Source organism: Crotalus tigris, unplaced genomic scaffold (assembly GCF_016545835.1).
Source record: "Crotalus tigris isolate CLP2741 ecotype Arizona unplaced genomic scaffold, ASM1654583v1 scf7180000017764.6130737, whole genome shotgun sequence".
NCBI lineage: Eukaryota > Metazoa > Chordata > Lepidosauria > Squamata > Viperidae > Crotalus > Crotalus tigris.
The window spans coordinates 515,349-538,376 of NW_024096618.1; the positions used below are offsets into that span (position 1 = coordinate 515,349).

The following is a 23,028-nucleotide window of genomic DNA, read 5'->3' on the forward strand; positions in this document are numbered from 1 at the left end:
AGGGACAGTGTTCATTAGGTAGTGCTAAAGCTGCTCCTGTTTGCTCCCAAGATTGCAACTGCAGTAAAGAGAAATTGAAGTGGCAAATGGAAAAATTAAAGAGCAATCAAGAACACATGTGTTGATAATCACATACATCCCAACAGTATAATTCTTTGCTGTTGCTAGTTAGAAAGAAAGTCCAAAAATTACTACTAAGGGAATGATATATTGCTTTCTATCTCTTTATATTAGCACCAATATTTTTATGAACTTACAGATAGAACACCATCACTAGCTTGAAAAAAGGCAGAGGACTCCCAAATAGGAGTCTCAAAGACATAATAGACATTGTCTAAGTTGCCCTAGTAACTGAAATGCTTTTAAGAAGATGATTAATCCATGGCCTTTACAATGAATTAATCTATGACCTTTATTTTTATACATTCATGAAGAAAAACAAAAATTAAAAAGTTGTCAGTCAAACAGATTGCTAGTTAAAACATTTTGCTATTCAACTAATGGGAACATCTCTTTGCACAATTTAAACTAAACATTTATAAGGGAAAAATCATCATTGTATTTTTGCTGTTGCTCTCTCTCATTCTAACCCACCTTACAAGGCTGTTGTTGGGGGGGGAAGAGGAGGAAATAACATTATTTATGTTCTTGACCTTGAGTTACTTTTAAAGTAATAAAGGCAGGATAAAAATCTAATAATTGTGTGGAGTAGAATAAGGCTGAAACCCTGTAAGATGGCGTGGCCCAGAATGCCATGAATTTTTACAGAATTTGTGTTGTTGCTGATTTTTATTCTGATTGTTTGGAGGATCTTTATTCTGATTGTTTGTGATTTTTAGGATTTTGCATGCCGCTCAGGGTTGTGGTTATAATGTTGGCTGCTATACAAATCTTTAAAAATAAATACAAATTTCACTCTATTCATGCTAGCATATTTCTATGATGGGCATTTAGAATTCTTGAAATGTTTTTTTAAAACTTAGGTGAAACAATTTAGCCCTCAAATATTATATTCAACTTTTGATGTACATGAGATCTATAATGGAGAGGCTTGCTTTGGCATTCTTTTTTTTCCCAACAGTTTTTGAACAAGCATGTATAAAATGAGTCAACCAATTGGGTTAGGTTGTCACAGTAGAATTGACTGTGTGGAGTTAATTTAACTCAGTGTTTCTCAACTATAGGAAATCTAAAATGTATGGACTTCAACTCCCCAAATTCCCCAGCCAGCAAATGCTGGTAACCTATGACTGACTAGGTGTACCCTGGATTAAATTGAACCGTCTAATATTAGTAAACAAATATCCTAACTCTAAGTGTATTCTGGTTTTTATAGCATCTCAACCGCACTTGTTGACATAGTTAAGAGGGTTGCAGAAATAAAGCCTGTAAGGAAGGCAATATAAAATAAGTCCATTTCCATGCCATACCATTTGTGCTCCCAATCCTCTCATAGAGCTGGGAGTATGCTGTCAATAAGTAGTCTCTCTTCACCTCATCAGTACAAAGATGGCATCTGGTCAAGGTCTACCCACTGAGCCCCTCTTCATCCAAGAGCAAGTAAAATCTCTAGACTTTTTATTCCACACACATGGGAAATAAAATAAAGGGCTGGTTTCCTCTCCCCCCATCCACCTCTCTAGGTTTTCAGTTCATTTTGTATGCATTTGTTTGGTCTTTTGCCAAAGGAAAAAGGGAAATAGAAATCTAGGCAATTGCTCTAAATGTAAGCGGACTACAAAGACCCTGCTGTTCCTCCTACATTGACAAACCTCTTGCAAGCTGTGCCGCTGAATGGATTGCAGAATGGCTGACATGCTACCAGCCACTTTTCCCAATAGCTGTAACCACAGTTGCCTGTTTTGACAGTGGGAGAAAGAAGATGTACCTTAAAAACAAATATCTACCGCAAGCATTAGGAACCAAGGGTGAGCCGAGCAGAGAAATCGTTGTTTCTTCTAATCTTTTTCTCATTAGCTTTCCTATTCTGCTCTTTCCTTGCCTTCTTCCTTCGATTGCCCAGCAAAATTTCCCATTCCTTGCCCTGCAGAGAGACTCTCACAAAGGGACAGTAAACGGTGTCTAGTCCAACAAAGAGAAGGACAAGGGATGACATGATAGCAGTGTTCCAATATTTGAGGGGCTGCTTCTCCAAAGCTCCTCAAGACAGGACAAGAAGCAATGGATGGAAATGAATCAAGGAGAGAAGCAATCTAGAACTAAGGAGAAATTTCCTGATAATTAGAACAATCAGTCAGTGGAATGGTTCGCCTTCAGAAGTTGTGGGTGCTCCATTACTGGAAGGTTTTTAAGAAGAGATTGTCTGAAATGATATAGGATCGCCTGCTTAAGCAGGGGGTTGCACTAGTTGCACTAGAAGACCTCCAAGGTTCCTATCAACTCTATTATTCTGTTATTCTAAAGCCAGATTTGGCTCTCATCCTTGGCCATTTCCTCCCCTTCTTTGGGCATTCCAAATCTTATTGTATTGTTGTAGGCTCAGACCATGACTTGTGTTCATGATTTTAAAACCATGGTTTATGACTTAGCAGACTCTAGCAAATTATGGCTTACCCAGTAATAATCATGTTCATAACTATGTAAAGTAGTTTAAACTTTTCAGAATAGGCTCTGATTATTTTCTCCCTTGCCCTTAGTTAAGGCCAGTTTTTAAAAGTCATCAACCGATTACAGATTAGCTTGGTCAAATGAGCTTTCCCCGTTCTGCTCCTTTCGATCCATTTAGCATTTACTTTTTTCAACTGCAGAAACGTGGATTGAAAGACAGTGTGGAATTTCACCCAGCCCCAGCCCTCTCCTCAATGTATAACAATAGACATTAGTGTTGTGCATCAATCAATATTGGAAGAATTTGTCATAAATAAAATATCGATCATTTAGCCACGCAACCCTGAAATTAAATACTTCATTTTAGGCAATGGCCTAATCAGGTGAAAATCTAAGGCCATGATAATTGGGTTTTGACATTAAACGTGAAACAGCTCTTGCCCCGTTTAACTAATTGCTAGGCATTACATTCTAAATGCAAATTAAGCAACATGGAACTTTGCTGCTCTTTGTTTCATGGTCTGTGTCAGCAAAGACAAGGCACCCCACTCCACCTATAACCACTGCTGGACAAATACTTATTAGCAACCTAGCCCTATTGGATCACATTTTGAGTTTGTAAAGCAAAACAGCTACCGTACAGCTAGAAGGCCCACAAATACTGAAGTCTTCAAGCTTGAGGTGAAAGCATTGGTTGAATAATATTACCACTTAATTTCCTCTCTTTGTCCTTTATCAATATATTATATACATTCAAATCCTATAGTTAGAGGCTAAAGCTGCTGTTACAGTACTTGTAATTTGCTTGTTAGGCAAGCTTCATCCAACCCCTTTTATGCAACAGAGAAGAATGCAAGGGGAGTTGTAGAGCTATAGAATCTAGCCCCACTTTTTGTTATGCAGTCACCATAGTATCTTACATGATTGGAATGGGTGTGTAGGAATTTTAATATGTACCAGTATCAGTCCTTGGGTTTTTCTATATGAAGTTTAAAAGAACATGCACATGAAATGCAAATATGTATATGTATGTGCATATGTACTGTATGTGTGTGTATATATATATGTGTGTGTGTGTGTGTGTGTGTATGTATATGTATATGTGTGTAATATCTTGTCTGCTTTAATAGAGTATCTTTAATTTCCCCAAAAGTAGACTCCCTGATTGTTTGCATTACAAATCCAATAAATCCCAACTAGAATTAATTAGGAAATCTGTGATTTGTTGTCCAACATGAATGCAGGACACCTATTCAGAGAAGCTTGCATTTTATAAACCCAGCAAAAATAAGTCACATGTGACAAACTGTCACTCTTGGTTACAAGATGCTTAGCCCAATTAAATGTCCTCATCAGCAGTGCTAACTGTAAATAAACATAGGTTAAAAATCACTATGTTGGAAATACCAAATTACTAGCTATTTTCAAAGGAGAAAGTACTGGCTTCATGACGTTACTTGTCCTTCCCTTTGGCCAGAGAGACAGCAGTCAATTCGTATTTGGAAAGTTTTCTGTGCTGTCAGGCCTTTGCAGTGATTCTGTAACAAAGAACCTTCCAATTGGGTATTTTGGCTTGGAAGGAAGAGTAGAAATGATCAGGTGGATTACTTAGCCTGAGAAGATGGATAAGAGTTGATGAGCCAGGTTAAGATTATGGAGGTATCAGGTACAATCATCGGAGTAGGGATGAGTAGAGAGGGATATAGTAGGACCCTGAGAATGGGCTGTTCCTGAAATCAGTATACTGAATTGTTAAGACCATTCCTGCCACGCCACCCTCAGCAGTTGTCTTCAAGGCTAGTCATTCCTTCTTTGTCTGCCACAATTAACTGCTAGGTTAATATAACAAATCCCAGGAAGTGGGCTTTCTGTCTCACTGCATGTGACCTTTTGGACAGAATCCTCCCAAAGATTCATATAGCCTCCACTTTCACACACTTTGTAAAAACCTGGTTTTTCCCCAGCTCTTGGGTTAGAAAAGTTGGGTTGGCCCCTTCAAGCTGGAAGAAAGTATGGAAGAATTAGCTCTGGACAATTTTTTGTATACGTGTTCGTGTAATTATTCATTTACCTTTATGAAGCTACTCAAAATAATTTGGATAGTCTAGAAATGTAATATAAATACAGGTAGTCCTTGACTTACAATCATTCATTTAGTGACTATATGAAGTTACAACAGCACTGAAAAAAGTGACTTATGACCATTTTTCACACTAAAAACCATTGCAGCATCCTCATGGTCACATGATCAAATTTCAGATGCTTGGCAACTGGCATATATTTATGATGGTTGCAGTATCCTGGGGTCATGTCATCTTTTGCGACCTACTGACAAGAAAAATCAATGGACAAGCCAGATTCACTTTACAACTGTTATTGACTTAACAACTGCAGTGATTCGCTTAACAGGTGTGGGAGAAAAGGTCAGGAAACAGGACAAAACACACTTAACAACTGTCTTACTTAACAACAGAAATTTTGAGCTCAGCTATGGTCCTAAATCAAGGACTTATGTAAAATGCTAGCCCCACCAAGTGACACCTTAAGAATGCTGAGGAAACAGGACCTCTGGATCTTAGCAGGACCTTTGGGATTTTATATGGTATGTGTAGGTTCTCTTCAGTGTCTTCTAGATATTATCACCAGTAGAGTAGCACTTACAGAGCTATTCACCTGTTGGAAGTATCTGAATCTAGTTTTTCCTTGTTTTCAAAGAACTAATGAACAGTGTAGGAATTAGCAGCACCAATTGCCTCTTCAGGAAAACACTTTGCAGAGTGGAAACTGCCCAGGTGGGTGTGTTGCAATGATCTTCAGTAACTAACATTCTAGCCAACATTATTTGTCCAAAAAGATGACTTCCCTAAAATTACTTTTTTTGTTGACAAAATGCTGTTAACTTTTTAAAGCAGTAATTGCTAGGTAGGCCTTTAAAATAAATATGTTTAGAATTTAATATCTGTGACGTTTGGGCAAAGAGGCCAATACGTAGTGCTTTCCTCACAGAGTGGACTGATGAGTTGTAGAAATACTGCTGGCCTCTTATAAATATTTTCTTCTGCATATTTATTTTATTTATTTATATCCCTCCTTTATTATGTTTTTAAATAACTCAAGATGGATAACATATCTAATACATCTTCCTCCTACTATTTCACCCACAACAACAACCCTCTGAAGTGAGCTGGGCTGAGAGAGAGACTGACTGGCCCAAAGCCATCCAGCTGGCATTCATGACTAAGGTGGGACTAGAACTCACAATTTCCCACTTTGTAGTCTGGTGCCTTAACCACTAGACCAAACTAGCTCTCTGTAATTCTTTAGGTGTTCTGAAGGAAGACAAGATATAGTATTCTACATGTTGGTCCTCACCCATCTCTTCAGTTCCCCAACCTCTTCCTATTGCAGAAGGAGACTTGAAGAAGAGACTTGCATTCATTCAAGCGCAAATAGGTTGTGGATAAAGCTGCACAGCACTGGCTTTCTAGTGCAGTGAGAAGAAAGAGACAGTCATTAGTCCCCTATGCATTAACATCAGTGGTTAGAGCTCTGAAAGACATTTACACCAACGGAGCAATTAATAAAGAAACTGTGTCAGGAATTAGCGACAGCCAGCCAAATTGCCTATTTGCACGCAGCCCTACCATTGCTTTATCATTGCTGTGTGCCCACAACTGGCTTTAAGAGACATACTTCCCTAGTTAAACAGAAGGATTTTTTTCCTCTCAGGAAACCAAATTGAAACTTGGGAACAAAAGTGTAAAAAGGAACAACTATTGAAAATAATATTTGGTTGGTATATTGATAGGTAACTGTTGGAATACTGAGTTCAAATCCAGTCGCCACAATACAAAAAAGATGCTGAGTCCTTAGAAAGAGTGCAAAGAAGAACAACAAGGATGATAAGAGGTCTGGAGGCTAAATTGTATGATGAACGGTTAAGGGAACTAAGTATGCTTAGTTTAAGGAAGAAAAGACTGAGGGGATTCATGATAGTTATCTTCCAATACTTGAAAGGCTATCACAGGGAAGAAGGAGTTGATTTTCTATAGCAGAGTCCCCAACCTTTTTGGCACCAGGGACCGGTGCCATGGAGAAAGGTTTTTCCGTGGACCAGAGGGGTGTGGTTTTGAATACTGCCTGCATCCCGAGGATGGAGCTTTGCTTGTTTATGCAGCCTGCTTTCTGGCATACCGCAGACTGGTGCCAGTCCAAGGACCAGGGGTTGGGGACCTCTGTTCTATAACACCTGAGAGTAGGACAAGAAGCAATGGGTCGAACCTCATCAAAGGGATAGGTAACTTTGCCCACAAGTGGTGTGGCCCCTTCAGAGCCTCCTTGGTGATCATGGGCTTGTCACAAGTATTTGCTATGCCACATATAAGCAAGCATAAGTCACAAGTTCATTTTTTTAATTTTTATGCAAAACATTTATAAGCAACCAGCAGCTCATGTAGATAATATATTTTCTCTAATGAAAGAAATTAATTTAGCCATTTCAGCAAAACCTGTCAACTTCACCAACCCTTCCTTTGTGGCAGTAGGTAGTGCCGAATATTTCCATCTTTGTGTATACAATGATCGTGCTGCTGTGATTATATATATTGAAATAATCTTCTATGGCATTTTTCTAACTGCTTGTCCATTAATCCTAACTGATTAGTTAAGTGGTATAATGTTTTACTTTCTTTGTATATGTGCTATTATCTGCAGAGCTTTTGTAGAGGATCCAGAGCCTGAAGTACTAAAAATATAAATTTATATAAGCATCATAAAGAATAACATGGCTTCATATAATGTTATCTCATTGACCATGCTAATGGCTTGAAAATTATATGCCCAAGACAGAAAAGATGAATGGAAAAAAGAACTTAAAACTACTATCTCCAGTGGCTGATTTTTAAAAATGCAGATTGTGAATATAGAGATACATTAGGGGAAATATATAAAATCATTAGCAAGCAAATGTCTAAAATAAAACAACACACAAAGGAGGTGAGACAGTTCTGAGAAAGCAGAGTTAAAAAGATCATAAAATTCTGCCATCTTATATCTTCATCCTTCCACCCGTGTTGTTTTATCTCTTTATATTCGAGAAGGAAAGTGTCTCATCTTTATGAGTCTCTCACTTTGGTTACCCTTGTATTTACTAAACAAGATCTTTATCTCTTTTGGCCAGATAACCCATTTTAGGCAAAAGCAATATGCCTGCATTGTAAGAAAATATGACTGGAGCGATTGCTACCGTAGTTGTGTTTTTCTTTTTAAGTTTCTAGTGACTTCTCAAACTCAGTCTAGGCCAGAATGTCTAACCTTGGCAACTTTATGACTTGTGGACTTCAATCCCAGAATTCCCTAGCCAGCATGAATTGAAGTCCACAGGTCTTAAGAGTTGCCAAGGTTTGGACACTCTTAGTCTAGAGTCTAGACCAGGGGTAGGCAACTTTGGCTCTTTTATGACTCGTGGACTTCAACTCCCAGAATTCCTGAGTTGAAGTCCACGAGTCATAAAAGAGCCAAGGTTGCCTACCCCTGGTCTAGACCCAAAAGCAATGTAAAAAAGTTGGGATGAAAAATATATGCAAAGGAAAATTTCTTCGTGATTTCAAAAATTAAAAACAGTGCTAAGTTTTTGATGTATACATTATCTGTGGGAAATTAGGGGATAATTTCCTATTCAAATATGGCTACAAGGTATGCCTTGCGGTTTAGCTTATCTTCCCTTTACCTTTATGTTTAGATTCTGGTTTGATCAGAGCAATATATTCAAGTGGGAATTTATATGCCTCAGGCTGTGCCCTGGTACTAATACTCTGACATATAGCCCATTTGATGAGATCCAGAGGAAGCTTTCAGCAAAACCAAGAGCAGATCAGCTTGTCAAGAGAAATCCCCAACTCATGCCCATTGGCCTTCTCATTCTGTTCTATGGATTCCAAACTACAGTGAACATCACAAGCAGAGGTGCTTTTTCAACAGGCAAGTGGGTTTTGTTTTTCCTTGAAGACATTTCACTTCCCATCCAAGAAGCAAAATGTCCTCAAGGAAAAACAAAGTCCAGTTGCCTTTTGAAAAAGCACTTTTGGGACAATCAAGATACTGAGATTCTCCATAGATGAGGTCAGCAATTAATTTTCCCAAGGGGCAACATTAGAAACTAGGATTGTTGTGGAGGGCTGTGAAGGTACACAGGCACCCTTGCACATATGTAAATTTTTAAAAAAAGCAGTTGCCTTCAAAATAAAAGCAATGCAGCTGCAATGCATGCACTCATTTACATTTGATTTCTAATTTCTGATTGATCTCATGTCAGCCAGACAGGGACAACCAAAGGGGTTGCCTGTGGCCCCAGGGGCATAAACGCCCAGATCTGCTCAAGATGACCATTTGGACAGGTTGCACCAAGTGGCTCCTGAAGAAAGGGGCTGAAAAACTCTGCTGCGCTTCTTTCCTCACACGTCTTTGGATTTAAGTTCTTGAATGTAGGTTTATGGTAAGTTCTTAATTTAAGAGGCAAGTCTTTCAAATTCTAATATGTGGACCACAACCAAAAGGGATCATTATTATTGTTGTATTTTAATGGTTTTTCAAAAACTGTCCTAAATTATTTCGTTCTGTCTCTATAGATATCCTGAACCTATAGAGAGGCAAGAATGGGCAAGTATCTCTCTCTGAAAATGCCCACAATGGTAAAAAGACATATGACGCACGCTTACTATTGAATTTTGAGAAAAGACATGAATCCATTAAGAAGCAACTTAGAAAAATATAAGAACAGATTAGGGGCATTTAAACATGAACATGAATTATGAAAGATTAAAAAAACATACTCTATTCATGCTATACGATACTGCATGGACTTTTAACAAAACATGTCTCTGTGTTTCTTAAAGTATGTCCTAGGACCTGTAGGGGTCTTCCACGACTCTGTCAGAGATCCACTAAATAATAATAATAAAAAAAATCCAGACTGTGTTGAAAAATAATACAAGATTAAAGCTGCCATCAAACAATTATGAGAAGCTATAGTTGCAGCAAACACATCAATTTTAATTTTTAATATGGTAAATAATCTATAAATATCATCAGGCAAACAAAAACTCTTGTAGGGGCCTCCATAATTTTTAAAAGAGGAAAGAGTCTTGAGAGAAAAAAAGTTTAAGAAACACCGATCTATAAAATAAACTCTGCTTATGTCACTATAAGATAATTATAGCTAATGTAAAGCATCTCCAGACAAAAGATTTGCACCACTGGTATTTGTAATGGATCCAATTGTTCTTACAATTTTGTGGAGCTCAAGCAATTTATTTCTGACTCTGATTTATTTCCAGTTTACTGGAAAATAAAGCAGAATCAGTTCTGAGCCTATGAAACTCAAGTCAGCCATATCTCAGCAGTCTACAATGAAGCTTTATCATATCCCCAACCCATGGTCCAGCTTCTTGTTCCCTCTGCTTGTTTGTTGGAATAGGCATTATTTAGACTGGAGCTTTCTTTACTCTTCTGCTCCCAAATTCTATTTCTCCTTCATCCATATATGCAATCATCCTTAGGGATATATACTAAAAAAACAACAACAACCAACCAGTGCAAAATTGCTGACATATTTTTCTTCGATCTTTTCTTTTTTAATCCAATAATGAATTGATGCCAGGAAAGCAAGATTATTTTGGCAGATTTCAGTGGCTTTATCTACATTTTTAAAATCCACCTTGCATAGTGTTCCCATATAGCTAACTCTCAGATTATTCTTTCACAAAATTGAAGAGAAATGTATACAAACATAAAAACTTGAAGGGGTAAGGCTGGGGGCAGGAAGTTGAAGTAACTTACTGATCAGTCAAAGTGATACAAAATGAACACTAACTGGCTTTTCTCTGAAAATACTAGATTTGAGAGGGTACATACCTACAAAGACTACTCAAAGATGATTGCAGGTAGGTTTTCAACTGTTTTATGTGGACTTTAGAAGCAGAAATACTATGAATGAGCAACTGAGAAATAGAAAGACCTCCTGGTTACAAAAAGTTTTGTTACAGCAGCAACATTAAAAATCTGTAGTTCTCTTTAATATTCAGCATGTCATCATCAATCATAGTTCTAACTTCGGTCTCTTTACTTACAAATAACCTCCATTAAATCTCAGTGACATCTCGGAGATGTGAATGGACTTATATGTTTTAAAAAATAAATGCATACTCGCAGCCAGTTATGAAATAAATATAAAATATCTTGTTTTAGTATTTGATGGATATTCTCTCTATTAAAAAAAATCTGTGAATATTTGTACAGTGACTTTGGTAACAATCTGACCCTTAAATTTGTTTACTGAAAGGGGGGGAAATTCTGTTAATTGGCTAAGTAATGAAATTTAATCAAATTGGGGCCTTTGGAGTACGTTGGGATACTATTTCTGTCAGTTCCAATTGGTCATATTGAATGGGGTCAGCATGAGTTCAACGCATTCAGAAGGCAGTCCCAAACTATTCCTGGAAAATAGTCTAGAATTATATTGTTCACTGCTGGAAAAGAGGACTATGAATGATTAAATAATAATGTAAAGTCCAAGACAGCATTTGATTACATATACAAGAGGCAGCTGTTGGTCTATTTCATTAGTTCTTCTTCTCAGAAAAGCAGTGAAAGAAGGCAACTGCTTCCATAGAGCAGAAGGAACTAAATGAGAGTGAGTGTAGGAGGTAACTAGGCTAAGCCCTAGGGAAGGGTCAAACATGCCATCAGTTTCGAGTCCCTTCGCACCCACAAGAGGTCTAAGTCCAGCTCACCTTGAATTCCATTGGCTCTTACCTACCGGCAATTTGCTTTGATCATTAGTAGTTCAGATTCTGATAGAGAGCTTAAGCTTGCAATAAACTTTTATATTCATTTGAACTGCCTGGATTTCCTGATTTACCTGCGCTTGACAGTGAGCAAGCAATTCTTGTACAGTTTGATGAGACCCAAGATGACATAAAGGTAATCCCTTAATTCACTCTGGAACAATGGTACTCTTTTTCATGTTAGATACAGGTAGTCTTCAACTTGCAATCATTTGTTTAACAACCATTTGAAGTATGAAGAGTGATCTCCAAACAATCCTTGCAGTTACAACCATTGCATATCCCCACAGTCATTTGATCAAGATTTGGGTGTTTGGCAACCAGCATGTATTTACAACAATTACAGCATCCTGAGGTAATGTGATCATCATTTGTAACCTTCCCAGGGGGCTTCCAACAAGCAAAGTCACTGAGGGAAGCCAGTTTATCTTAATGACCATGTGATTCATTTAACAACCACAGCAAAAAATGACATAAAATCGGATGTGACTCATTTAACAATTGCTTCGCTTAGCAATGGAAGCTCTGGTCCCAACTGAGGCCACAAATTGAGGACTACCTATATACATTTACTGACAATGAAAAGTGGCTCTTGTGTAATTAGTTTTTATTACACCAGGAATAACAAAAAATTGTTTTGGCAAAACTGTTTCACTAGAGACTTAACTGTATTTTAACAAGATCACTGTGTGAAACGATTTGGATTAATTTGCAGCTCAGCAACGCACACAAACGTCTCATACTTTAATCTGGTACCTAGTCCTGCTCTTAACATTTATTGTGACATCCATTTCAGAAATATTAGAGTTCTCATTTTCCAAATAATGTTTTCTTCCCACTCCCCAACAACCAGTCATTTTGACTCTTTACAGAATGTGATGCCAAATGGGTGTATTTTTACAGTGTGACCTAATACTGAAAAGGCTGTGACATTATCCTATTATCAGCCTTCCAAGTACTCAAAAATAAACCTGCTGCTGAGTCAAATCCAGAAGGGCCAATTTTTAAAATTACAGTTAGGACAGCAAGAGAGAACAGAACTGGAGGCTCTGAATCAGGAGAAGTATAAATACCATGTGTCCTGCTTTTTTCTGCAGCTACTGCCATAAAAAAAATGAATAAATTCTGATTGTATAAGCAGAGTCCAGCTGCAGTTTTACAAGTTAGAAATGCCCTAATTTAAAGTACTGTTGATGCTTTTAATCTTTCCTTATTCCTCTAGGGTTCATTACATACCCCTCTGTAAAATTATATTAGAATGATTAGGATGCGAAATAATGCAACTGGCACAATTGAAGCAAGAGTGTTCAAGCAGATTTACGTATTTTCATTTATAAAATTTATTTATAAAATGTACAGGCCGGCCATCTTACCTCATGGTAACTCTGGGCAGCATGGAAGCTCTCTGGGAATGAAACTGTTTCCAACTTTTTAACCTGAGCTGTGTCCATTTGGGATCACTGTTAAGTGCACATGCACTTCAAAAGTTCTTGTAATATCTTTTTGAGGACTCACTAAAATTATGAAGTATTATTTTAAAATCTTTCTGTCCAACTATATAGGAAAGGAAAAGAAAATGTCACTCTTATATCTCAATTTTATTGCTTTACAAGTTAAGACTTTAAAGAGAAGGAAATCCTACATTTATGGATATGTTACATATACACTTAGCTGAAAACTAGAAAGAAAAAAATTACCTTTGGAAATGGATCTTAGAGCCTTTTTAGCTCAGAGACAAATGCTGGTAAATAGATTGTGCCATAGTGCCATCTACTGAACTGATGGACATTTTAAAGTGGCCAGAAATTATTCCTGCAATAAAGAAAAGCATTCCAGGAAGGGAAGGAAGCAGGTGGTGATGGCACATTTTTGCCAAGGTCCAGTATAAAGAAAAATAATAGCTGTAAAATTCAATGCAATAGTTCACAATTTAATAACTGAGATAAACTAATATTTGTAGCCAAAACAAATCTAACACATCATATGTGTAGTTTTCAAAGAATATCCTCTGGTCCTGAAAAGTGTACACACACACCCATGATTAATATACTGTGAAATAAATACAACCTGGATATTAGCAATTTTGATGGTAGGCCTCACATGAACTCATTCGTGAAATGAAAAGATCCTTAGATCTCTGAGATTTTCACGGAGGTCAAGGGAAGGAGGCAGCTGAATTCAGAATCCCAAAGCCAAGTCCCTGAAACCACAAAGCTAGCTTTAGACTCCATTTTTCTGGATCAGGAAAACAAAAATAAGAAATAAAGAGCAACCCAAGTTGTAGGGCAAAATAAAGGAAAACTGATATTGGGGGACTGTGATCAGAGAGCTGTAAAGTTCATCAGCAAGAGTTTCAATTGGGCTCTAGCTCAGAATGGGAACTAGTGTTGGGCGACATTATAAAACGTGGGAATTGTTGTCTGACTTTGTGACCCCATGTACCATAGCATACCAGCCCCCTCTCCCTGTCCTGGAGTTTGTTCAAATTCATCAATTGCACTGTCTAAACACCTCATCCTCTGCAGTCCTCTTCTTCTGCCTTCCATCTTTTGCAACATCAGGGTGTTTTCCAAGGAGTCCTCTCTTCTCATTTGAGATTTGAGCGTCACGTATCTGTCCTTCCAAAGAATAGTCAGAAGTGATTTCCTTTAGGATTGACTGATTTGATCTCCTTGCAGTTCAAGGGACTTTCAAGAGTCTTCTCCAACCCCACAATTTAAAAACATGGCAATATATTGTCTATGGAGATTTTTAGTCATCCATGTCATGGTTGTCCCAAAAATGCTTTTTCAAGTTGTTTTTTTCAACTAGAGATTTTCTTGTTTTTCTTTGAAGAAGTTTCGCTTCTCCTCCAAGAAGCTTCTTCAATTCTGATTGAACGGTGGGGATGTCTGAATCATCTATTCGAATATCTGAGAAACTCAGGAGGATCTTCAGCCAACATAACATATGTGCACACTTTAAACCAAGAATACACTAAGGCAGAAGCTTGTCCACCCCAAGGATAAAACACCCAGACACAAACTAAGCAATGTGGTATATGCAGTACAATGCAGTGAGATATGTACAGATCTGTACACTGGGGAAACAAAACAACCATGCATGGCACAACATAGGAGAACAAACCCATCAGGACAAGATTCAGCAGTCCATCTGCATTTAAAAGACAAAGGCCACTCTTTCAAAGACAGCAAAGTCCACATTCTGGATAGAGAGGACCACTGGTTTGAAAGAGGGGTCAAAGAGGCCATCTATGTCAAAATTGAACAGCCTTCTCTCAACAGAGGAGGGAAGGATACAACAATTGCTTTACATTTATTTGCACATGTGAGGGGAAAATTACAGGTAGTCCTTGAATTACAATCACAATTGAGCCCAAAATTTATGTTGCTAAGTGAAACATTTGTTAAGTGAGTTTTATCCTATTTTACACAGTTCAGTTATGTGAATCATTTTGTTTAGCAACATGACTGTTAAGTGAATTTGGCTTCCCCATTGACTTTGCTTGTCAGAAGGTTGCAAAAGGAGATCATATGACCCCAGGACACTACAACCATCATAAATATGAACCAGTTGTCAAGCATCTGAAATTTTGACCATATGACCATGGGGATACTGCAACGATCGTATGAAAAATGGTCATAAGTCACATTGTTCAGTACCATTATAACTTCGAACAGTCATTAAATGAAATATTGTAAATCGAGGACCAGCTGTATATGCAGTCCCCGAAAGCGAACGATGCCATAATCCATTTGTAATAAAGGTACCAGGAAACTAGGCGTATCTGGCTTGCTAAAACTTACACGAATCGGGACAACTGCCAGGAGCGAAGAAACTTCCAGCCCAACTGTTTACAGCGCGCGCGCGTGTGAATCTAATCATGAGGATTTGTAAATTATGCTTTAACATAAATTAAAATCAATTGTGACGACCGCCTCTTTCCACACACAGGATCGCTTGGGGGGGGTCAATCCAGCTGAGCGGGCTGCGTTTCGCCCCACCCCCGACCTCAATTCTTAAGTGGAGCGCATGCGTCCCGGGTGGGTGGAGCAACGTATCTCTCATCATAGAGATAGGAAAAGTCCACTTTTTTATTATTATTTCTATGGTCTCACCAGGCAATCGCAGAAACGAATTGTGGGGGAGAGAGAGAGAGAGAGAGAGAGAGATCTTGCTTTGTATTGCGCATGCGCCCGTAGCAGAAGGCCGTTTAAACGGTAGCGCGGAGTTCGTTTAAACCGTTAGAATGGACCTTCGCAACGGTCGGCCTGTTTTGGCAGGTACAGACATGAGGCGGGCACGGTCTTTGCCGGGTTTGAAAAAAGAAAGCGAAAAGGAGGGGATGTGGGAAGGAAAGACTATTTCTTTACACGTTAGCTGTGCGTCGTTTTTTGGGGGTGTTGAAGAGGTAAAAGGGGAGCCTGAAGTAAGAAGAGTTGATTGTTTTGTAACTAAATGGGAAGAAGTGGTGCACATCTTCATCTTTCCTCGATCGGTTCTTCACGTGCGTGGAGTCCACCTTTGCCAGCACTTCCGACCCGGCTGTGCGCCACACTGACTAGGAAGTCGCAGTTATAGGAAAAACTTAATAATTATTTATTTACATATCGAGCTTCTTAACCGCCCATCTTCCTCATATAGGTGCTCTGCGCGGTGTACAATTTAATAAATCCAATAAAACATTAAAACGAATAATTTAGGATTTTTTAATGTACATAAAATTTTACATATAATGTACATGCATAAACCTAAAGTGGGTAGGAGATAAGCTAGTGTAGCACCAAGCAGGTTCTTTTTTACTGCTTTCCTAAATACACAAGGGCTTCATTCTGCATAAGAAATGTACAATTGTAGACTTGGCTTAGATATAATCTCAGATGCCTCCTTGCTTCTCTAGGGCCACAGATTAGTGAGGTTTCCTCTCTGGGGAAAAAAATTGTTTAAGTTTTATGTAGGAAAAAAAAATGCATATGCAGGTAAATGTAATTTTTTTTAAAAAATAAATGGTTCTTTATCCTTCAACCATTAATCATTTAAAAATTCTATGCATTACAATTACAATTACAAACTGGTGTGGAAGATTCTAGGCATTTGGAGAAAAAAAATAGTACTTGTGTCCTTATTGCTCTTAAAGCAATAATAATTTTTGATCAAATTGGAGTTGGAGCAATGCTGGTGTCCACCAATTGCATTACAAAAAGACACTCCATGCCACCAGGAAAGCTTCATTTGTAGGCAATTGATTTAAAATCCAAATAAGAAGATTCTTCACTATTTGGATGTCAAAAATTTAGAAGTTGTTTCTGAAATGTGATTTCAACAAACAAAAGTGAAAGTGCATTCAATGATAACTTTGAAAACAGTACATTGTCTTCAATCCAACTTAGTCTTTATAAAAATGGTTTTGGAGTAACTGCATGGTGTATAATAGAAGATAAATCTGTAATCTATGTATTTGGGTTAAAATTATACTGAATTTAACATGCCTTATCTTCGGTCTTTGCTGCTTATGAGAAAGTGAAGTATGCCGTTCAAATAATTAAAGATTTGCATCTAAAAAGTGGTAGTCCCAACATTAATATTTCTCTCATAATTAATTTGTAGGTGTTGTAGCATATGTTGAAGTATGGTCATCCAGCAGAACAGAAAACTACTCAAAAGCCTTTACTCAACAGCTCCTTGATATGGGAGCAAAAGTAAGTAACTAAGCTGGTTGGTATACAATGTATTAGTCCATAGTTTTATTTAACTTTTTTTTTAATAAGGCACAACATGCATAAATATAGAGCGTGATTCAGAAACTGCAGAGATTGAATAGTCTAAACTTAATCCGAGCAAATTATGTTGTAGCCGAATGTGTGAGTGAATAGGTCATTTCAGTTCTATTGATATTAAAGATATAAATAGGCAGATACTGAAATGATTTCAGAATTCACCAGTGCTTTCCCCAGTCTCTATTGAGATGAAGGAACCAAAATAGTTGCTCACCAACAAGCAAAATCTTTCAGTAGTTGTAGAGAAAATAGGCAATTTCTACATCAAAAAAACTGGAGATATTTAATGGAACCCAAATCAGGTAACCTTAACAGCTATAGAAAGTTTAAAAGTGATGTTTTTCTTAAGTCAACTTCAAGTAAAGCTGCCTTTCAAAACTCCTTTGTGAAGCAACTCCATCAGTTGTTTTATTTGCTTGCTTTTGTGGTGTTCCCACACCTAAATACTGGAGATATAAGAAAGCAAATAGTTTCCTTATTTTTGTTGCTGCTGATTTATAACATCTTGCTTGCTAAAGTGTTCTTGACATTCAAAGATTGCACATTATTCAAAGATACGGGATAGCTTAATCTTTAATTTGATTTCATAAAGTCTCCATGAAGTCTTTGAGCTACATCCTACTCCAATACCAGACTGCAACTAAGGCTAAGTAATTTCATATTCCTTTTTTATATATTGTCTGTTTCTTTTTAATTCCAACTACCTTTTATATACCTTGCATAAAGTATATACAATACATCCACCATGGCTATTTATCAAGTAAGCTACAGCATATGAATCTCAAAGGAATAAAAAATGGTAAAAAAGGAAAGTAAGAGTTAATAGAAGAGGAAAGCTAATTAAATTTAGCTCACAATCACACCATTCACTATATCAGGATCTCTACTCACAGCCCACTACCTTGTGTGAATAGAGGGCACTTGTGCACAAAGCTCCATTTGTTCAAGCGGCAGGCCCATGCACCCACCACTTCAGCCATTGGAGTTGTGTGTCCTTGTGCTCGCCTTCCATTCACACAAAACCATCCTCTCTTCCCCCACCACCAGACTGCCAAGCCAGAAAGATTGGAGACCACTGCACTATATCTTTCCATGCTATTCTTTTTTTGCAAACTAACTTCCTGTTTACTATATATCTATATCAATTTGTGTATCTTTTCTTTAAGTTTAATATGTCCCTGTCTTTAAGGATTGCATCATCTCGATTTATTTTCTTAGTCATCTTCTTCCTCTTGGCCTGTTCACTCTTTAATAGATACAGAGTATTGAAGGAATTAATTATTGTCACTTTTAAAATCTACAAATTTTCTGCTTACCTACGAAAAGCACAAAACTCACTTTTCAGTAGAAATGAAGAATCTTAAGTATTTTCAAATATTTTAAAATGCTTGATTCATTTATGTTTTGTAGATTTCTAAGACTTTGAATAAACAAGTTACTCATGTGATCTTTAAAGATGGATTCCTGTCTACGTGGAATAGAGCTCAAAAAGCTGGAATTAAACTAGTGTCAGTACTTTGGGTAGAAAAGTAAGTAGTGGTGTTTAGAAATATACCAGAGGGGAAAATATTACAAGAATAATACTAGTACAATCAATGTGGATTTCAAATATCCCCATTATATAATGTTATATCTGAATAGAATGCAAGGAGTAACTATTGGCTACAAATCTGAATTGCATTGTAGAAGGCATGTTAGCTCAATAGTTGTGTATGTGTGCTCTAAACTCAGCATAGCTTCAACCAGCTTGAAGCACTGGGTAAAAAGCTACTTGAATTGCTGGCAGAGAATAAATTAATAGCCAATGGTAATAATAATGGATAAGATAAAGCAATGGTCTGCATCACTGTAGAAGCTTTGATAAATATATCCTGCTGCCAATTGAGAAGTTGTAATAAAATTGAAGTTAATTACAAATATGTTTTAAATATAACATTTAAACTTCTAATCTTCCAAGAAAATACTAGACTGTTACAGGCATAATTAAAAAGATGAATTTCATAATATTTTTATTAAAGTTCTTAAACTGCATTACTGTGATTCAGAAGTTAGCTTAGCTCTCCATTGAGCTTAGCTCTCCATTGCTGTTTGATTGATGAGAGCTCTTATAGTAATGATTGATTTTTTGTTTTGTGCATCACATACTCCATTAATAAAGACATAATACCTAAACTGAAGCTTACCACAAAAAATGCAAGAAAGAAAAACCAATTCAGATTAGAATGACCACATATGCTGTTTAGAATTATGATTTAAACCTGTATTGTACCTAAAATCCTGAGAGTCATATTTTTGTGGCATATAAGTTTTCATCTTTACTAGTAAAGTATGTCAAATTTCTTGTGTAGAATGCTATATATTGTTTGCATCTGTAAGATCACTAGATGTCACTAAAACCCCATTGCTAGTGTCTTTCAATGTTTTGTTGCAAATTTCATGTTTTCATAGCTTTACAGATAGTCCTTGCTTGCACATGGTAATTGAGGCTGCAACATCATTGCTAAGCCATATGGTTGTAAGATACAGTCACATGACTGTGTTGACCCAAGACAGCAGTCCCAGTTGCCATTATTAATTGAATCTCACCACCATGGTCGCTGCATCTTTGTGGTTGCATGATCACCATTTCCTGATGGCTCCTGCCATTTGATTTTGCTTGTCAAATCGCAATGGAAATTGCAAATGGCAATCACAGGATGCTGTGATATCATTATGAGCCAATCACTTAATATTCAAATTGTGATCCCAAGACTATAAGGGACACTGCAAAGCTGTACGCAAAATATAAGGTCCTTTTAGTTGTAGCTAACTAAAAGGACCTTACATTTTGCGTACAACTTTTTTGGCTTCTGAGGATCATGGTGTTTTCTTGTTTCCTAGAATATCCTATATATATTGAAACATTTTCCAGTGTTGTGGTTTTAAATTTAATGTACAAGTAGTCCTCGACTTATAACTGTTCAATGGAGTAAGATAATCAGACTCTAAATTTGCTATACAGGTACATATATTTGACAATAACTTGAACTTATGACAGTCTAGAAGAGGGTGCTTTATGGCCTGTAAAGGACTTCCAACCATCGCAGTACATTCCCATGATCACATGATTGCAATTTAGTCCCTTGGCAACCAGCTCATATTTACAACTGGTTGCTGTGTCCTGGTCATATGATTGTGATTTGCAAGTTTTTTGCTGGTTTCCAATTTTTTTCGCCATTCCAGCAAAAAATAGCCATTGGGGAAAGTGGATTGGCTGAACAACCATGTTATTCACTTAACAACAGTGTCTCACTTTATGACCATTGGTCATAAAATTAGGACCAGTTATATTGAGTTACAATGGAAATTCCAGTCTTCAATATAGGACTACCTATATTTTTCTGTGAAAGAAATAAAACTGTATTTAGAAGTACACAAGGTCAATAACATATCAACAGATGGGACAATTACAAATTAGACAAGATTTTGTATTTGTATTCTGAGCCCTTTTTCAATTTTTTCACTAGTGCTTTTTATCTCTTCTTGATATGGCAGAGAATAACAGTGTACATTTTTTGTACATATCGTTATTTTACTAATACTCTGATGGTTCTCTCTGTTTCCAGTATTCACTTTTTACCCCCGTTTCTCTTAAGTAGACAAAATGAAGTGTTGCAATATTCATTAGAGTTGAGCAGCTTGTAGCAAATATTAAAAACAAAACTAACAATTTATTAATTTAAAATAAAAATGAGAAACATTGTAAAAGAAATTTATTTTTATAAATACCACTGAATCAGTGGTATTTTGGTAAGTAACCCAAATTATGTGTAATAAATGTTGTAAAATAACAAAAATGTTTATATTTGTAAACAGTATAAAGTACTGTAGCACTGCCCCCCCCCCGCCCAGCAGAGCAGAAAGATTGGAGAGGAAGAGATTTCAAGAGAATAAGCTGTTTTCTCTGCTACATGTTGGAAGCCATGTGATCATGCCAAAAGCAAAAGGGTCAGGCAAAGGACAGATTGCCTGCAGCAGGGGTCTTCAAACTTGGCCTTTTTATAACTTGTGGACTTCAACTCCCAGAATTCTTCAGCCAGGCACGAGTTGAAGTCCACAAGTCATAAAAAGGCCAAGTTTGAAGACCCCTTGCCTACAGAAACTGTTTGCTTTTTTTCTCACTCCTCCCCTCCCCCTCCTCACAAATACAGAGATTGGAGAGGAATAGATTTCAAGAGAATACTGTAAGCTGCTTGAGTAGGCTATCTGGAGCTCTCAGCCCCAGGCTGCCAGTGCAATCACATTGTTTTCAATGTGTGGAAGAGCAAACAGTTTATTCTCTTGCAATCAAAGTCAACAAACAAATTTAATAAGTAAATAAAATCCCTTTCTTTCCAATATCTCTGCTGTGCAGCAGGAGAGAAAAAAAACATAGGTCAGGCACAGGACTCTTCATACTACTGTAATGGTGCTCATGTGACTGAGGGATGCTGTAAAGATTGTAAATGGTCCATAAAATTATTTTTCAGCACTGTCATAACTTCAAGGAGTCACTGAATGAATAGTCAGTAAGTGAAGACTTGTTTCAGATTTCTGGAATTGAGGCATACAGTTTTCTTGAAGAATACTGTTCTACACTAACACAGTAATAAATATTTCAGCAAATATTCAGATGCTAAGCAATTTATATCCAGATTTGTTCTATAGAATTACTTTTAAGGGTCACTTTATGTTTGGAAGTTTTACACTTGTATAATACATAGTCTGACGTCTGACTAGATGTCCTGTAAGTTACCCATAAATTATGTTAAATGTTATAATCAGGCTATGAATCCTTGGGAAAGATTATGGAAAGCAAAGAAACATCTCTTTGGCAGTTATTTCGCCTTGTTCTCTGTTACTATAATGACTGTAATGTTCAGTTTTCCAGTTTGTCCTGGCTGATTTGATTAGATCAAGCATGACAGAGAATTGTAACTTCTTGGCGTGCTTATAAATATGGATTTACGGTTACGCCTGGCAGCAAGAGGCTGCTGTAGGCAACTGGGTTATTTTATTTTTCAAGTTTTCAGAACTGAGGTACTGAGCCAGAAAATTGTCAACTCAAGGAATAGTTTGTTCTATGTTGTCTGTAACTGAAATTTTGATACACTCATGGGAGGGATCAGAGAAGTGAAGGCCTTCACTTCTCAGAATGTAAAGCAGAATCACTGACCTGACTGACATTTTAAGTCCTGCTATAAAGCCTTGGTCTTAGGCTCCGACTGCCAGCAAAACTGAGGAATGTGACCTCTGCCTTTACAGTTTTTTTTCCTATCTAATGTGTAGCCCACTAGCTCTTTTACAGTTGTGTGCTCTATCTTCATCCATCTCAACATGAATATAACATGGCATCTGTAATGTGACTTTTATAAGCAAACAAGTGGTTTATTTGTTGACCTGGATTTTCTGGGCAAGCTTTGCTTCTCTGGGATCTTAGTAAGATAAAGATAAGGTAAAGATAAAATAGACATGGTATGAAATTGAGCATGATTTGTTAGAAATATGAAAGGTTTCATTCACTTAGAACCATTAATAATAATAAATCTGTCTAACGCTAAACCAAATGTATATTCTTAATGCTTTCTCAGATGCAGAGAAGTTGGAATACATATTGATGAGTCATTATATCCTGCAATAAATACTAATGAAGGGTTGCCTCAGTTTATTAAAAAGGTCTGTATATACAATATATATATATATATATAGTGACCTATTATTTTAAGTGCAATTCTTAATTTTATTTCACATTGCTCTTAAAAGCCTTCATTGACTAAAGGATTAAGTATTTTCTCAGATTCCAATGTATTAATGTAAGACAT

General features: G+C 37.1%; 1 protein-coding gene and 1 long non-coding RNA gene across 14 annotated transcripts in view; one reads left to right on the forward strand and one right to left on the reverse strand.

Annotated features, from left to right (window-relative positions):
• Positions 1-15,343, reverse strand: part of LOC120306921 — a 69,040-nt gene extending 53,697 nt beyond the window's left edge. Inside the window, exon 1 of the long non-coding RNA XR_005556420.1 lies at positions 15,218-15,343. This is a non-coding gene — a long non-coding RNA (uncharacterized LOC120306921). The remainder of the gene's footprint in view (positions 1-15,217) is intronic.
• Positions 15,344-15,558: 215 nt separating this feature from the next.
• The window catches only part of MCPH1 (microcephalin 1), a 112,213-nt gene continuing 104,743 nt past the window's right edge, over positions 15,559-23,028 (forward strand). For 10 of the 13 annotated variants that reach the window (XM_039340975.1, XM_039340965.1, XM_039340968.1 and 7 more), the window contains exons 1-4: positions 15,559-15,694; positions 17,019-17,110; positions 18,599-18,717; positions 22,798-22,882. In XM_039340975.1, the coding sequence (XP_039196909.1) occupies positions 15,661-15,694; positions 17,019-17,110; positions 18,599-18,717; positions 22,798-22,882 (330 nt within the window). In that variant the 5' untranslated portion in view covers positions 15,559-15,660. Of the gene's footprint in view, positions 15,823-17,018; positions 17,111-18,598; positions 18,718-22,797; positions 22,883-23,028 lie in introns of all 13 variants that reach the window. The other 3 variants (XM_039340967.1, XM_039340970.1, XM_039340971.1) reach the window with 3 other exon arrangements.